This window comes from Scophthalmus maximus, chromosome 3 (assembly GCF_022379125.1).
Source record: "Scophthalmus maximus strain ysfricsl-2021 chromosome 3, ASM2237912v1, whole genome shotgun sequence".
In the NCBI taxonomy this organism is placed as follows: Eukaryota; Metazoa; Chordata; class Actinopteri; order Pleuronectiformes; family Scophthalmidae; genus Scophthalmus; species Scophthalmus maximus.
In genome coordinates, this window is record NC_061517.1 from 24,859,041 (window position 1) to 24,876,766 (window position 17,726).

The 17,726-nt window shown below is 40.0% G+C and overlaps 1 protein-coding gene across 8 annotated transcripts; it reads left to right on the plus strand.

The window, feature by feature from the left end:
* The first annotated feature begins 763 nt into the window (after nucleotides 1-763).
* Nucleotides 764-17,271, plus strand: piwil2 (piwi-like RNA-mediated gene silencing 2). Of its 8 annotated transcripts, none has more exons than XM_035638806.2 (24): nucleotides 764-898; nucleotides 1,979-2,446; nucleotides 2,540-2,645; nucleotides 2,883-2,997; nucleotides 3,521-3,696; nucleotides 3,936-4,026; nucleotides 4,272-4,382; nucleotides 4,705-4,822; nucleotides 5,031-5,155; nucleotides 5,688-5,768; nucleotides 5,867-5,980; nucleotides 6,697-6,885; nucleotides 7,082-7,166; nucleotides 7,539-7,631; nucleotides 9,264-9,404; nucleotides 9,803-9,916; nucleotides 10,355-10,543; nucleotides 11,821-11,922; nucleotides 12,080-12,196; nucleotides 12,690-12,778; nucleotides 13,130-13,235; nucleotides 13,411-13,664; nucleotides 14,002-14,109; nucleotides 15,650-17,271. In XM_035638806.2, the coding sequence occupies exons 2-24, from the start codon at nucleotides 2,018-2,020 to the stop codon at nucleotides 15,804-15,806; spliced, it is 3,210 nt and encodes a 1,069-aa protein (XP_035494699.2). In that variant the 5' UTR covers nucleotides 764-898; nucleotides 1,979-2,017; the 3' UTR covers nucleotides 15,807-17,271. The 8 variants fall into 8 exon arrangements, with proteins under 8 accessions (XP_035494699.2, XP_035494698.2, XP_035494702.2 ...); XM_035638805.2 differs by having other exon boundaries at nucleotides 765-907; XM_035638809.2 differs by having other exon boundaries at nucleotides 765-907; nucleotides 3,939-4,026.
* Nucleotides 17,272-17,726: the final 455 nt, after the last annotated feature.

A 17,726-nucleotide genomic window follows, 5' to 3' on the forward strand; every position in this document is an offset into this window, starting at 1 on the left:
CTATGATCATTTCAATCAGCTGAACTTCAGTACGAGGTGAAGCCTCTTTTCATTACAATTAACTTTTTTATAGCTGTGCCTTTTTGGATCCAAAACAAACGTTGAAGTGAGACAATTAGAGAAAGCCACGATTTGAATGACTTGCCACTGTCAGTAATTCCTCCTGATTGTCATAAACGCCTGTAACAGTCCCAAAGACTAAAAAAATGTCTCAGCAGAGACCACAATCTTGTAGCTTGCTTTAATCACACACACAGTAACAACTTTAAGCATAAGGGTCTAATGTATTTTAAGTATGAACATGGTTCGTGATTTATTATTTGTATCATGCCAGGGTCCAAACCTTTGTTGAAACAGAGAACTACACAAAAGTACACAGTTTCGTCCAGTGAGTGGAAGGCAGATGTCTTTCATCTCACATAGATGAGAGATGTAATTGGCTTCATGTGTCACATGAGTGGATAATAAGTGCGATAATGGCTCCATGGTCGAGCTTGTATAGTATTCGGCGCCACCAAGCTCCTTAAAAATACATAGTGTCCCAGTGACTTTAGTGGGTCATAATTGATAATAGATCTAATCTAAATCTGATAAATAAAGGCATGTATCTGCACAACAACAGAACATTATATTATTTATTATTTAGGTCATGTTTTTCATGGGAGAAGCCAGGAGATCATGAGGAGTGACACGGCCACCACCAGAGGGCGACGATTCCCCAGTGCCAGGTAAATTGACATGAGGAGATTGACAGGCGCAGTAAACCAATGCCTCACTGCACAACCTTGACTGATTATCCAATGAGGATGTCGGAGGGCAGTTACCAGCGGTCAACCCCTTCGCGGTCGTCCGTGCCATTGGATTAGTCTTTTTCTTTCACCCGCGAGTCAAACACCCAGTGAGTCCGGTGAGATACACAATCGTCGACAATAAGTGCGTCATCTTGTTGTGACCCTGATACGTGACACCGCATTTTGGTTTGCAGTAAACTATCTGAGAGGTTTTATTCAATTCGTGGTCAGTGGTCGTCTGGGTACGGTTGTGACAAACCGAAAGTTAGCCGTCGCTAGCTTGTCATTTAGCTAGCGACGGCTAACTTTCGGTTGGAAAACCATTTAGCCGAACAATAATTGTGACGCATTAGTCGCTTATGTCAAGTGTCGATTAACGTAGTCAACTAGTTGATGAATGGATAAAGTCCCGCCACTTTAGGAGTTGTAGTGAAATTAACTTCCGTGACGCCGGTAAAAGAAAGGCGCCATCGTCGAGTCGAGTTAGCTAATTAACGCAGGTGACGTGTTATCAGTCTTGGTATGTCCTCTCTCTCAATATACTTGTTTTTGAAAATGAAATTATGAATATCATAAAATGTTAAACGTGATGGTGAATTTATATATATATATATGTACATAGTGTCCACCGCTGAACATAATGTTAACCGTGTCGTCAAATCGTGATGCGTTCAGGAACGTCGTAAATTGACTCGTTTGTCCTTCGTCTGCGCATTTACAGAAAATGCATAGATATCAAATGGGAGCTGGGGTAACGGTGTTATAATTGAAGCTCTCTGTAAGGTAGAGCCTCACTAGGTTAATGAGACTTCATCACTATGGCAACCACCTTATGATTAAAATGGGGGGTCATTCCATGCCAACACAACGAGGCCCTGCCAGTCAACGTGATGGATGTTATGTATAAACTTCCATTAAATTCATTGGCTTGTTTAGTTATGATTTTTAAGAAGTTAGGCCTTTTTTCATCAAATTGTGATTGTGTTCATTGCTGATATATAGAAAAAGTAAAGATGTTATGTTATTCCAATTTACTTTTTCGGAGCCTAGGTGACTTGAGTTTCTGCCATGTGATTGGCTGATATTCACGTGATCGTGATGATGGACTAACCTAGTCGTGCACCATTTCCTTTGGTAGTGTAAGAGTGGTAGGTGCTAACTTTTATCCAATGGGTTGTTTCCTCCAGTTGATCCATTGATGTGTTGTGGCATCAGACGTCGAGTGAATGGATCCAAACAAGCCTGACCTCAGCGGAATGGCAGGCATTCCTTTGCTGGGGCGCGGGAGAGGACTGCAGCCAGAAGAGCCGGCCGTAGGACGCAGTAGAGGGCTGTTGCTCTCTACAGAGGGGCCTGGTGCAGCACGAGCCCGAGTTTTCCCCGTGCCTGGCAGTACCAGTACCCAACAAGGACGAGGAGTAGCCCTACCCATTTCTGAGCCTGTGTTTGGACGAGCTAGGGGACTGCTGTGGCAATGTGACGATGGAGTTGTTGCACGAAGCAGAGGACTGCTCTTCCCAGCAGCTGAACCAAAGCTAGGGGTTGCAAGAGGTGCTGTCATGCCTAGTCTGCAGCCCCAGCACGGACAGAAACCTCCAGGCGAAACCATAAAGCAATGCCTTACAGAAGAGACCAAGGCTTTGACAACAAAAGAGGTGGGAACCTGGAATGTGTCATTCCTTTTTTTTTTTTTTATTCAATAGAACTGGCCCATGTTTAAGAGCTGCTACGGTTTTGTCTGCTTACAGGTTGACATGTCCACCCATGGTCAAGCATCGCCGCTGGTCTCCATGTTTAGAGAATTAGGCGTTGAGCCCCAAGTGACTTCATGGGGTAGAGGGACACTACCAGTTGGTCTGTATTTAAAACTTGGATTTTAAGGGGTAAATACATTAGGCCTGGGACTATTTATTGCTTTTATAGTCAAGCGTTTGTAACAATTGTACATTAACATTTTCTGATCACAATGACTCAGCTGTGGCTCAAAAAATCAGTGTCTGAACCAAACTGAGGATTTGGAGACTTGTTACACCCTTGTCACTGTGTGTGTGCAGAAGAACCATGAGAATTGAGTTTTTAATTTGATTGCAGGAAGAGGAGCAACTGTAGATATGGGAGAGTCTAGGCTGCATGGTGCATCAATAGGTCTCGTCTGTAGCCCAGAGAGTATCGGCCAACCCGGAGAGGTGATGGACAGAGTCAGCAGGTAGGAAGCTGAGGAGTGAACAGATCTATTGAGTAACGGCGTTTCTCTGAGGTTCTTACTCCCAACATTTAATTGTGTCATTTCTAAAGACAGAGGTCAACAAAATATTTGAGAAAAATATTGCCGTCTGATTTACAGATGCAGTGCATACAGTATGTTTCGCAGTGACATGTTACCTTTCCTTATTACCTTTAGTAGACAAGGTCAGTGTAATTAAAGGGCTGGGGTCACTTGGGCTTCTGTGAAAGTGTGAGACCAGCATTTGACTCCTCAATTAGACAGATGTTAAGATATGCACAGTTTTTCCTAAAGGTTAGATTAGAGTTTGCCAGAGTATAGATTATTTTTAATTTCCATTTTGAAGGTGTTGAAGGTTTCTTGTTGGTCATAGAAATATTTGCAATAAAATGTGATTTGTCCTCACAAACCTCCAACCTATACACCCTAGACAAATAATTTGTATTGTTGTATTGAAAATACTGAGCTGTAACCCTGGCTACTGTGAAATTTGACCTTTTACCAGTTCCCTTGGCCGAGGATTTTCCCCGCAGACAATGTTTGGGCTTGGAAGAGCAGCGATGCCACAGCTTGGCGTAGGAAGAGGACGCACTGTACTTCCTTTCCCTCCTGGTCGCGTCGAGTCAGTTTCTCCTGCCTCTGAACCACAACCTGCCTCATACACTCAGCCTTCCCATGCAGGTGGGGGAAAATTTCATCTCTCACATTTCATGAAACATAGCAAAACAAATAATTTCCTCGTGATGTTAAAAATAGGTTATTTAGGCTTCAAGAATGTTTGTGGAAAAATTGTTTAAAAATGGAAAGAAAGCATCAACTTCTGTTCAGCTACTTTAATGTTTTAACTAATAGTAAGAGTAAAAACACTTGTATGTGAGCTCCATTTATAATATGTCTAATGAAATGCAAAAAATGTGAAGCAGCCATGCCCTCTTCGCCCACCACTCGAGAAGTCCTGGAGCCTTCTACTACTGAACCAGCAGAAACGGATCTGAAAATGGAGGCAGTCCCGTAAGTATTCCATTTCTCATTCGCCTTTACCTCTAAGGGTCCTGAAACGCCTAGCTGACCTCCAGGGACCATTAGAGAGATGGAGTATTACCAGTTGGGAAATGGGATGCAGACATTTTTTAAATCCTAAATTTAATGTGATTTGACTTTAAAGAAATGTACAACTCAACATGTAAGGTAATTGAATATTAATTTTTCTTGTGCTCAAGTGATCTGTTTGTGAATGTACGTTCTCCCCTGTTCAGTGTGCCACCTAATAAGGCCGGAACCCATGGAACTACAATAAATATTGGCTCAAACCACATCCCAATTAACTGCAAGAATGAGGCTGTTTATCAGTACCATGTTACATTCACGTAAGTATCATGTCATTGATTTGTGTTTCCTCCCTTCAGCAAACATTCATCAAAAAGTACTTATGGAAATTTTAAAAGAAGTTTAAAGTGTATGTGTTTAAACGGAGTGTGTTCTGATGTTGATTGCAAATTAGTTTTTTAACCAAAATGTGAAACAAAGATAAAATGAAACGAGCACCACTGTTAAAGTCCCAGAGGAGACCTGCTTAGTGCCTCTATTATTCTAAAGCATTGTTGAAATGATGGTGTCAGTTGATACTGTGACTAAAAAGTACTGTATGGATTCTTAGAAGTTATGTGCATTTGTAATCTTATCTTTCAGTCCAAATGTTGAATCAATGGCAATGCGTTTTGGCATGATGAAAGATCACCGCCCAACCACAGGGGATGTAGTGGCTTTTGATGGCTCCATACTCTACCTGCCTGTAAAGATGAACAACGTGGGTATCTGTGATTAGTATTGTGGCTGATTCACTAAGGTGTACAAACTGTTGGTTTCTAATTTTTAGTTGATATAGATTCCCTGTAGTCGTCCGAAACTACTAAAAAGTTTTGTGACAGTTTAAATGTATTAACTCTGCATTTTGCAGAACCCTGGAATGTGAAATGTTTTACGCTGATTACCTTATTGTTTTTTATGCCGTGCAGGTGGTTGTTCTCAAGAGCTTGAGACGAACTGATAATGAGGAGATACAAATCAAAGTCCAGATGACGAAGATTTTGCCACCCAACTCGGATCTCTGCATCCCGTTCTACAATGTGGTCCTCAGGAGGTATGTTTTTAAAAACATTCATACATAAATTATTATAATGAAATAAACCTTGGTCCATATGTAGGTAGATGGTGGGTTTACAACACTAGAAAATATTAGAAAAATATTCTATTTAATCTATCAAGATATATTTGCACTCATCCACTTACAGACAGTGACACGATCTTTAGGGATGCACTGAATGTTCGGCCACCGATATTGTTCAGACAAAAATGGCACAAACAAAACACTTTCTATGTTTTCAAATAAGTGAAAAGACCGAATAATTTTCGCCAAACAATGAGGCGATCAAAAAGCTGCCAGTGTAGAACATTCCAAAGAGGTACTTCAAAAATATGAAAAATTTGTCATTTGCCTGGAGTTGCCCAAACACCTTTATCAACTGTATGTTCTTCCTGATCTGTTTCACACAAAGCCAGACTGCCTTAGACAATTGAACACTTTTCCTTGTATTCACAAAAGCCTTTAAATGATATTACCTAAGCAACCATAACCATTTTAGTCATTTCCAGTGTTGCTCTTGTTTTCCAAGGGTAATGACAACCATCGGACTGAAGTTGGTGGGGCGAAATCATTACGATCCAGAGAGAGCTGTCATTCTTGGAAAACATAGGTGAGTACTGAGTTTTGTATATTAACATCCTAGGGCAGGAACCAGCTGATATCATGACATATCAAATTCATTCATTTTCCTATTGTCTGTTAATTTAGGCTCCAGGTGTGGCCAGGCTATTCAACCGCGGTCAAGCGCACAGATGGAGGCATGTACCTGTGTGTTGATGTGTCTCACAAAGTCTTGCGGAATGACTCTGTGCTGGATGTCATGTGAGTTCATACAGCAACTCACAAGCAGCAGTGGCGAGTTCATAGAAATATAAATATTTAAGTAAAGCTTTTTAAACAATTTGGAAGTTTATATCTCATAGTTATAACAGGTATTTTTTCAGTATGAGTACCTGTGACATTGAACTTGAATTTTTTATTTTACTATACTGTTATATATTTGCCTATATAGGCTGACAATGCTACGGGCAAAGACTCACACTTTGTGTTTTTATTTAAGTAATCTCCTCATCTTTGTGGTCCAATATTTTTTGCTCATTTTGGGGGATCCTATTTCACACTAATAAAATGAATAATGCATATTTTTCAGTTTTTACTGTATGTCTTTTATATGAATACATGGACATGTTCATGCAAGTTTAAACGTTGAATAGCCATACAGCTATATAAATGTCATATTCTGTGATGTATTCATACATTTTTAAAAACTAGGTTGCCATATTTGACGTTCTTGTCCTCTGAGATAGAAAAGTGAAAATCTTGACTGCTATAACCCTACCCTCTGGGACTGTGTGGATGAGGAGGACTTGACTAATGCAACAGGCTTATTGTGTCTATAGTTTATTCATAAGCAGAAATAATCTTGCCCTTGCTTTGCCCTTTCTGTTTAAACAGAAAAGGCCAAAAACGAGACACAGGGCTGAGCAGTTAAAAGAGAAAAGGGGGAAACTGACTTGTGGCCCCTTGCTGTCTGCCAGGAACGTGTTGTACCAACAGCGCAAGGAGAAATTCCAAGACGAATGCGCCAAAGAACTGATCGGCAGCATCGCCATCACCCGCTACAACAACCGCACCTACCGCATTGATGACATTGAGTGGAACAAGTCGCCCAGCGACACCTTCCTTCTAATGAATGGCTCAAAAACCACCTTTGTGGAATACTACAGGTGAGACCGCTCCTCCCATGATATGTTCCAAACTCGGCAGGAAAGTATTAGACTGCAGTGTTCGAGTACTTATGCATTGAAATGGTGACGTCGTATTTATTTCAGGGCAGCAGTGAAAGTGTGTGTTTTGACTGTCAATTTTCACAATTTACAATTCACTTCTCCTTGTGTTGCATGCTCCTCCACATTTTAACAGCAAGAACTATGGGATTACAATCAAAGAGATGGACCAACCGCTGCTCATACATCGGCCAAAGGAGAGGTCTAAGCCAGGAGGGAAGGTAAAACTCCTCTTTGGCATCAGTTGTCATAAGACACAACAGACAGGTGACTTATTTAAATGCTAACTTTAAACTCTTCACAAAGAGCCCTCAGCTGGCATGGCCTGAACTCTTGAAACAGACTGCCACCTTGTGGCCACAGTGGCAGGCCGTGTAAACGCATAAAATAACTGCTCATAACATTTTTCCATGTAATAGAGCCTCATGTTGGGAAAAGAGGCTTTTCCATGACAACCCACCCAGACATAATTAATACTTGTTAATCCTTGTTCCTTAGTCCACCAGATGTAGTTTTGTATCATTATAAATCTAGTGTACTAAGGAACAAGGATTAACAAGTAGTGATGATTTTACACTATTATTTTATTGCAGCAAATCGTCACTGGGGAGATCCTTTTAGTGCCGGAGCTTTCCTTCATGACAGGAATCCCTGAGAGAATGAGGAAGGACCTCAGAGCGATGAAGGTAAATTTGATGTGTGGGCACAATGTTCTTGTCCTGTTATTGTCGTCTTCCACCTTCATTTAGCTGATGTAAAGATTGGATGATGTGAAATAAGTTTTTAATGATGGTCAGAACATCAAGAGTTTATTATTAATGATGATAAATCAATCATCTAATTCCCTTGTCACTGCTGTATTATGATATTAATAACAAACCTTATTTGTGAGGGATTTGCTCAGTAAATACTGGGCCACAAATTCAAAAGAATTGCTGTGACTTAGAAATGTATTTGATCAAACTGATGCAGTATAATACAAGGCCTGAAAGAAATCCCCCTCTAATGAAGATTATAATATTCAGTTTAAATTGAATCTGTTGAAAAGCGATGTTGATTTATTTAAATAGTCGTGTTAGGGTCTATAATTTGTACAGCTGTTCAGGGTTATACTCAGGTGTACATAATATTTATCAAATTTATACGAATTAAAGATGAAAAATATAAGGAACACCCCTCAGTAGAAACCCAGTACAGTTCAATAGCACCACTAATTACAGCTGCCAAAACAACCATTCAAACTAATGCAGTATAATTAAGGAAGGTATTATATTTGTGTAGTTTTATCTGGGTGGGGCCAATTGGCAAATGAGTGTAGATTAATTTAATCACTGCGTATCATACTAACAGTTTCCCTGAACGGGAGAATCTGTGTTTTTACCGAAGAACATGACCTAAAACTTGAAATGGGTGTAAAATGGATTATTGGAGTTTCAGGCAGTTAAGCAGGTCTGTATTGTCGTCGCTGCATCTAATCAAGGAACTTCAAAGATGTTTTAGCTTCAAGTGACCCTGCATGGCTGATGCAGTGAAAAGCCATTGCCAATTTGCAGAGATTGGGCTTCTGTCTACAATACTCCCACACTTTAGAGGATCCTGTGTGACGTTTTGTCGCAGCAGCTCATCAGGAAGAGCCATCTTGTGATGCACTGTTGTCATAATCAATTATGTTATGTGGATGTACCACACTGACTGTCATTTAATGTTTTTCTTTTATATTTCTCGAAATGCTCACTGAAACAATTGCAGTCGACATTGCACTTCCTCTGGCCCCAGAAATAGTCAATTGGATGAGCGTTTTTCAAGAGAATCAGAGTCCCTCGACGCAGATTCCTAATGTCAATAAAATGTTTAGTGGCAGATAATGCCAGGATGGACACTGTAGGATTTTTTATGCAAGAGATTTTTAATGGGGAAGATCTTCTAATCCCCAAGAGCTTATAAAAGCCAAACATAAATGAATCCTAATTGGCAGATGATTAACGTAGGTCAGAATGTCCCAGTGAAAAACCTGTCATCTTATTTTGTCAGTTTAGATAGCAGAAATGTCATCTCCAACCACAGCCGCTGAATTTAGACAGCTTCCAAATGAAAATAAATTGAATGTAAATGACGGCAAAAAAAAAAATACACACATATATATGTGTATTTTTTTTTAAATATATATATATATATATATATATATATGTCATCCTAAAAGATTGAGGTCTGAAAATATTTCTTATAAAAATGTTGTAATTAATTTAACTTTTGAAAACCTTGATTGCAACCAATCAAAGACTGCACACCTTGTGAGATTCTATTTTCATATATTGTAGGATCTGACCATGCACATCAATGTGAGTGGTGAGCAGCACACTAAGTCAATAAGGCAGCTCCTGGGGAACATCAGTACAAACCCTGAGAGTCTGGAGCAGCTCAACCGATGGGGACTGGAGATTGGCTCAGCAATGCTAGTGGTAAGAATATGTATCACTTTGTCAGTTTTGTTGTCCAAAACAAACGTGCAAAATAGAACTAGTGCAATATTTGTGAATTTTAAGCCATGTTCTACTTTTGTATGTCAGTCACACAATATATACAGTGTGTCATTTTTTAAGAGACTAAATCATTTCTATTTCAAAATGGTTTTACCAATTCCGGTCAAAGACCCAGAGTCCATTCTAACTGTAGAGCTGGAGACTGAAGAAACAGGATTTACTAAAAAAAAAAATCAATGCAGGGGTGAAACGGGTAGGGAGGAAGACAATCCGATCTAGCGATGATGTACTCTTAATTTTTATATTCTTAATCATTTTTTTTTTTGTTGGATTACTTAAATTGGTAGTATATTGATCACTTGTCTCCTCTGTTATAGACTAAAGGTAGAACTCTGCCCCTTGAAAACATCTGCATGCAGTCGACATCCTTCACAACCAGTGCTGATGTATCCTGGTCCAGAGAGGTTGTCAGGGACGCTTCGATCAGTGCCGTGAGTGTTGGAGAGAAAACGTTTGTGTTGACTTACCATTTTTGATGAACTCAATTTAGCTGTAATGCTAAATGTTACATTTTCTAACTGGAAAGTTGATTAAGTGAGGTAGCAACATTGTCCAGCCTGTGACATTAGCTGGTTAAATGTGGGTTGTCTTAATTCCCAAAGTCTGTCTTCAATGATGATGGTCACAGTTTCTATCCACCCACCTCAAACAGTGTGTAGCCACAGAATCATGTTGGCACTGAGATCGGGAAATTGGACTTTGCGTGCGTGCGTGCGTGCTTGTTTAATTGAGGTTTTCCTTTACATATTGCTTGAAAATGAGTCAATTGTCTTTCCCAATGTAAATTAATGAACGTGTTATTTTGCCTTGGTCACAGGAATGGCTGATGTGTTGCTTTGTTTCTTCATCTGACCAACCTTATTCCTTAGATCCCCTTGAACACCTGGGCCATCTTCTACCCTCAGCGCTGTGCTGAACAGGCCGAGGAGCTGTTTTCCACCTTTAAAAAGGTGGCTGGGCCTATTGGGATGCGACTGGAGCGACCCATTCGCGTGGAGCTGACGGACGATCGCACAGAGAAATACGTCAAGAGCATCCATTCTCAGCTCACCCGTGAAGTATGACATTGAAATATACTGTAGAATGTAATACTATTTAAAGGATAGGGGATATAAGAGGATTCACTTCCTGTACTAAACAACTGAAAGCTCATGTCATGTTGGTGCTTCCCTGTGTGAAAGAGAGGAATGTGAAGCTTTAAATGCAGCTTCAGGAAGCGATAATGGAGTTAAAGCCAAATTACAGCCAACAAGTAGCACATGTATGATGAAGTCTTGGCCGTTTTGACATTTGATGTCTTAGAATATGATCAACATTACACTGTAAAGACGCCCTGAGACACAGGAATATTACCTGAACAGTAGTTTGTGTTTTAAATTGAGCATCTAACATTGCATTTGCAAATATTTGTTGTGCAGTAATTCAAAGGTTACCTAATCAGTGATAAAATAATGGTACCTAGATATAATAACCTTCTCTTTGCATTCACAAACATCCCCTCGTGACTAAAAGGCAGTTACTGGCATCTAAAACTTTAGTTCTGCATAACAGTGGTTACTGAAGAAACAAGACCACAAAACGACAGTAGTTCCTGTCAAGCTCTCAAAGACTTTGCATGTTTTTAGGCTATTTAGTACAAACTGCAATTCCTTTTTATTTTATTTTTTCTATACAATTTAGAGTGGTTTGTGGAGGCAGATCCCTGGGGAAACCAATTCAAATCCAAAATGTGCTGTAATTTTTCAGGAATTTAAAAGATGTTCTTTTGAACATGTCGTACTGTTGACTGTGGGACCACTGAAGCAAACATACAACTTGAGGTGCATTCGCACCTGACGCGAATATTTAAACTCGAGGGAAATATTCCCTTGACGTGATAGCCAATTAGAGTTGAGATCCTCCCTCGGTCACTGTCGTCAGACGTGATGTCAATGTATCAGAAATGGAGGATCACTATTGGCGCTGTGGGCACCCTGACACGAGTTGCTATTTGTTTCTTGGCTGGGCGAAGAAGGAGATGACTTGGCAGGAAGTGAGCGAGGGAGTTGGATGCTAGCTTTAGCCCCAGTTAGCACAACCGCTTTGTGTGACTTCCCCATCGGCATTCCAGTCTGCCTTATTTCATTCAAAAGTTCATGTCTGTGTGTGTGTTCAGAGGAGGTTTGTGGGAGAAAGTGAAAGGAAGATCAGGCAAATGTTTGCACTGGAATAAGCACAAATGTTCCAGTGACCAAACTCAGCTACTCGCACGGCGAAAATACATGGCGGGTCCGGTGTGAATGCACCATTATTATGTCTATACTATACAAGTCTTCTTTTTCTCATGTGTTTGCAGCCCAACATGCAGCTTTTAGTGTGCATTGTGATCGGCAACAGAGACGATCTCTATGGTGCCATCAAGAAGCTCTGCTGTGTTAAAAGTCCCATCCCATCCCAGGTTTGTAGTGATCATGCAAGTGTTTGTGCGTTGTTGTTTTAGAGAATAGGAATAACAGTGTCTAGTTTGGAACTGTTGGCAAAATTTCTTCTTTGAAAAAAAAATTCTGCAGAATAAAAGCAAGTAGTTTTATTTTTTTTTATCACAATGTCATTAGGTCATCAACATCCGGACAATTTCCCAGCCACAGAAGCTGAAGAGCGTTGCCCAAAAGATACTTCTGCAGATGAATGCCAAGTTAGGAGGAGAGCTCTGGACTGTCAATGTCCCTTTGGTGGGTATCATTCCGGGACTAAAGCTCTCCGTCACCATTGACAAATCATTTATGTCAATTAGATTCCAGAGGCCATGTAGGAGATCAGTGTGGTTTAAAATGTTTTAAACTTAACAGGACTGGTGTTTTGTCAAATTCTGTTTCCCTGTCGAGATATACCCCAGTTGTTTCCTGTTGGTGTCCCTGCCATCAGTAGTTAAGGGTCAGTTTAAGGCATGTGGAAACAGATCTTGAAAGGGAAAACAGACTTTGACACAAAACCAAAGTTGGAGTGTTTAGTGCTGTTATGACTAATAAACATAGACTATATATTAAAAATAGACGTTATAACCGGGTCCGGAAAGTGAAGCCAATGTGAAGTACCTTAAACCTGTTTTCTCTAAACTGACCAGCAAAGGGCGACTCCCTGGTTGCAAGTATATGAGAAAATGGTAGGTGCTGCTTAGTATGCATAATACTGCTTTTTGAATGATGAACCTCTTGTCTTGAGCAGAAAAACTTGATGGTGGTTGGAGTTGATGTCCACCATGATACCAGCAGGATGCGTCAGTCCGTCATGGGTTTTGTGGCAAGTGTGAACAGGTAAAACCTTTTTCATTTGTGTTTTGTTTACATTGACTGTTTTCTCAGGTATTGTGTGCAATTTTGTGTCATGTAGAACACAAAGTCGAATCTGACACTATTCATTTCAATTACTTCCTACCAGTACAACAGTGACATTATATGTGCAAAGCTTTTAAGTCTCTTATTACAAACTGGCAGATTTAAATGTTGTGTGCAGGCAATCCGTTCAATAAACTCAGTCAATATGCATATTAGTGTTATAACTGTTTGTTTTATACAGAAAAACTATGTATTTCACTTGTTTTCCTTGCACCACAAGTAAAAATCTGTGTTGCTATCTTAACACCAAATGAATGTTTTCTTCTCCAGCTCACTGACCCGCTGGTACTCCAGAGTAACTTTCCAGACACCCTCTGAGGAACTGATCTGTGGCCTCAAAGCTTGCTTACTGGCTGCATTGCAGAAATACTACGAGGTACAGTAGATCGTATTGCAGTCTTTGTCTGCGTATGATTTTTAAAATCAGGACAAAGAAAAATTGAGTAGAGTTCCAATATAAACCTCCTCTCCCATGTTCAAATGAATGTTTGAATTTCAAATAAAAAGTGACAGCCCTACCTGATGTAAGACCTTTGTGTTTGTCTGTATAGGTCAACCACAACTTGCCGGAGAAGATTGTGGTGTATCGAGATGGTGTGTCGGACGGCCAGCTGAAGGTGGTGGAGCAGTACGAGATCCCACAGCTGATCAAATGCTTTCCGACTTTCCCCGGCTATGAGCCCAAACTGGTCTTCATTGTGGTCCAAAAGCGCATCAGCACAACCCTGTACTCCTGCGCCGCAAACTACTGTGGCACTCCCCCACCTGGGACTGTACTGGATCACACTCTTACAGAGAAAGCCTGGTCAGTCTTAGTCTATCCATGTGAACAAGTTGCAAGTAGATCTTTTAATCTCTGTTTTTATTCCAATTAGTTTTATCAGATGCCAAGATGCTTCACTGAGATGATTCCAGTCGAAGTGGAACGGTTTGTGTGTGGACAGAAAATATGAAAAAAAAATTCATGGGCATCACATTTAATTTATTTTACTTTTTTTTTGTCTGTACATCAAAAAGACTGCGGCCCCAACTCCTGGCAACAGTAGAAATATGTGCACTTTGATGAGGGAACAGTCAAAGATGTTGACTAATTAACATTTCTAACCTTAAGTGATTTTCCTTCCTTTTTTTTTTAAATTCAGGGTGGACTTCTATCTGATGGCGCATCACATTCGCCAGGGCTGTGGACTTCCTACACGCTATATCTCTGTGTACAACACAGCGAACCTCACACCCGATCATTTGCAAAGGTACAGATGGCCCATTTTCTATTCTGCCAAGTGCTGGTATTTATTCATAACATTTTGCCAATTCAGTATATGATTGGGTGACTAATTGATTCACCACCAGGTACATATTGAGAATACATTTCACCAGGACAATACAGCAAGTCACGGTCACAGAAGAAATGTATTGGCAGTGGCAACAATAACAAATATTAGTTTATCATTGAAACAAGTGAACCTTGAACCACCTTTTTCAGCAAGAATGTGCAAACTGTCCTGTCACGTGCTTATCGTATGGTTGCTGCTGCCGCCATTTCAAACGTAGACTGCCAAAAGACACAAAATATGTTTGATCAATATTTAGTTCAGTACTAATATTTTACTGCCACTTCACCTTACTGTTCCATATTTAAGAGCAATGCACACAAATCATTCAAGCAATGGAAAACAGCCAACCACCTCAGCAGACAGTTTTAGGTGCATTACCGCCACCTTCTGGACTGGAGTGTTGCTTCTAAGGCGGCTAATTTCTTTTTACAACTTGACCTAATTCAATGATATGCTAGAGAGACATTTTAGAGGACAGGAACAGAAGAAAAACACTTTTTTGAGTGGAGGGGGACTTTAAGCATGTGCTGATGAGTAAGAGGTGTGAAGCCTCATCAGGTGCCCGGAGAGGAAGGTTCCTTACTGAGTGAAATGACCTGGAAGTATGTCATCGGCAGTCATGAAGAGAGCTGTTAGAATTTTTAAATGCTTAGGAAAGGTGATTCAATGCTTCCTTTCCTAGCTCTGGACCTTCCTATGCGAAAGGAAAGGGGAATTAGATGCCCCACAATTCATTGCGGCAGCAATTTAATTTGATTTGAGATTTAATCGGAAGAAGATTATGAATATGACAGAGAAGGGACGCATGTCATCATGTAAGTTATCGTTGCCTATGAAGCATTTACATCTAATGCCACACGGTGTCATGTGGATAAATTTGAGCAAACAGTCTCAATGTGACAACCTTTTCCTTTCAGTTTCGTAGCCTATATTGTTTTATTTCAATTCAAATCTTGGTCATGAATAAATATTTTTTATTGTGTTGTCCATGTTAACCATGAATCAACCCGCTTAGAATGCACCAAGCATAGTAGCCTATAAGATTTGCATTTCGTGGTCCATCTTCGTAAATGTGTAGTTTCACCACGGCAGACGAACGTCCATAACCTCAACCGTCACATAATTACATAGTTTAGTGAAAGTGGAGTCGGATTCTCTGAGCAGCAGTGTCGGCTTTTCCTAAGTCCTATGAATCCTCCTTTACACCTTTCCTTGACCTCATGACGTTTTCCATTGAGATCAAGGAAAAGTAGTTGGGAAAAGGCGATAGAAAGGACGGTCCGAATGCACCCCAGGAGTCACAGTGGGAGCTGTGACAGAAAGGTTGAATATTTCTGACCTTCACTGTGCCCTATTCACTGTATTTGTCGTTTGGTTAAATGTTGCTTTTCTATATCCTGTACCGTTTGGTCAGTTACAGAACAAATGTACCATTTTTGTTTTGGTGCCCCGCCAGGCTGACTTTCAAGATGTGCCATTTGTACTGGAACTGGCCGGGCACCGTTCGAGTTCCAGCACCATGCAAGTATGCCCACAAACTGGCTTTCCTGGCTGGTCAGTACTTGCACTCTGAGCCGGGCATCCAGCTATGGGACAAGCTCTTCTTCCTTTGAGCTGCACCAGTTACAGCCACAACCAAACTTCTACGGTCTCAGCAAAACCAGCTGTAGAAGGCCAACTCATTTGAATTGAGGGATTTGTTCATTATTGTTATTATTAGTATTATATAGCACTTTCGAGTTTAATGTAGATTGTTCACAGGCTAAATGTCCCACACAGAATTTGAGATCATTCTGTAGTTTATTTTTCATACTCATTTAATTTACTAGTTTTGTAGAGTTTCATTAGAATTTTTAGTTACATTTTAAGCGTTGTACCGTCATGGAGGTTTGAAATTGTTTGTTGTTCTTAATAAAGCTGCGACCTGTGCAGTGGAGTGACTTTGCAGCAGAAACGGAATAAGTTCTGACAGTTATTCTCAGTGCAACTTCTAAGTGGCACTGTCTGCCAAAGTACTCGTTTTGTGCTGCATTGTTTGAATTAGCTTCGTCACGGTTAGCACTTTCCGCCCACCTGTGCTGTGTCAGACACCACAATACCACACAGTTGATGTCAAGACCAGACCAGAAATTAATTTAACAGCCATACTGTTGCTAGCAGTGACGAGGTGGATTTAAGACCATAAGTCTTGAGTGATTTTATCTCATCTGATGGGATTTTTTTTTTTGCCAACGTGTCCCATTGAGGTTTCACTAAAGAAACCTCAATGGCAGTCAGAATTACAGGGTTCCTACGCAGTATGGAAACATATTGATTATTTGTATTAGATTTAAGTATTTAGTAATTGATTTTAGTAATTTCCAGGAAAAATATTTTACTTTTCCAGACAAATCCAAACGGACGTGAATCCAAAGATTTTAGAATACTAATGATCTGTCTCAATATCTCTAGTCTATTGAATCCTTTTCCCACCGCCACCATAGCTACACACACTGTGCCTTCCATCTACAGAGCCATATGTCTGACAGGCAGAAGGAATCAGTCCTAGAACAGGTGACGACAGAAGTATCAATATTTCAATATCAATCCCCATATGCACATCACAATCAACTGGCTGGAAAAACGGACTTTCTGTGTATGAAGAGAACAATGGGTAAATGCAAATTTTGAGTGCTGACCAGATGATCCAAATTATAAGGCCTGGTTGGCTAAGGATTCCCAAAGGGAAAAGAAAGCTAGATGCAAACTGTAAAATACTTTGACATGGGTGAGGCGGCAATTATTATTATCACCGAGACTAACCGCAACAAGTACCTGCCAACGCGTCACAGCTGTGATGAAGCTGCTGGAGAAATGCATCCTGAGGTACACACTGTTGAGAATCTTGGCATGGCTGAATCCACAGAAGATGACAGAAGCCAGATCTTTGTGATAAATAACCGAGAACCGTGAATTGTACACATCCCGTCTGTTACTGTAGGGGTTGAAGGTAAACACTTATTTAAATGTACATTACATATCTGAACAACATTGCACTGTTTTTCGCATCACGGCTTGAATAAAATGCTTTGTATTGAACTTGTCTTGGTTTGGCGTTAACTGATGTGCTCTTGAGATACAAGATACAATACCTAGCTACAGTCTTCTGGCAATCATTTGGCAACATAAAAGCATATGCATGGTATAATATGTTAACAGTTGGATTTTTTAATTATTTATTTATACAATACAAAATAAATTATAATATTCATTTATATAATATTTACTTAAAAAACATCTAGCTATTTGTACTCAAATGTCAAATATGGTCTGAAAAATCTACAGAGAAGTCTGGAAATTTGAGTTTGGGGAAAGCATGGCATTTTGAAATTCAAAATGTGTAAGAACCCTGGAATTAGATAAAGCAACAGCAAATACAGAAATTTAAATTCAATAATGGATAATACATTTAAGTGCAATGTCTCTGTTTTAATTTTCATAGGGTTTACTTCAATTTAGAGGACCTGTGACGTGATTGCAGTTGATCGTGAGGA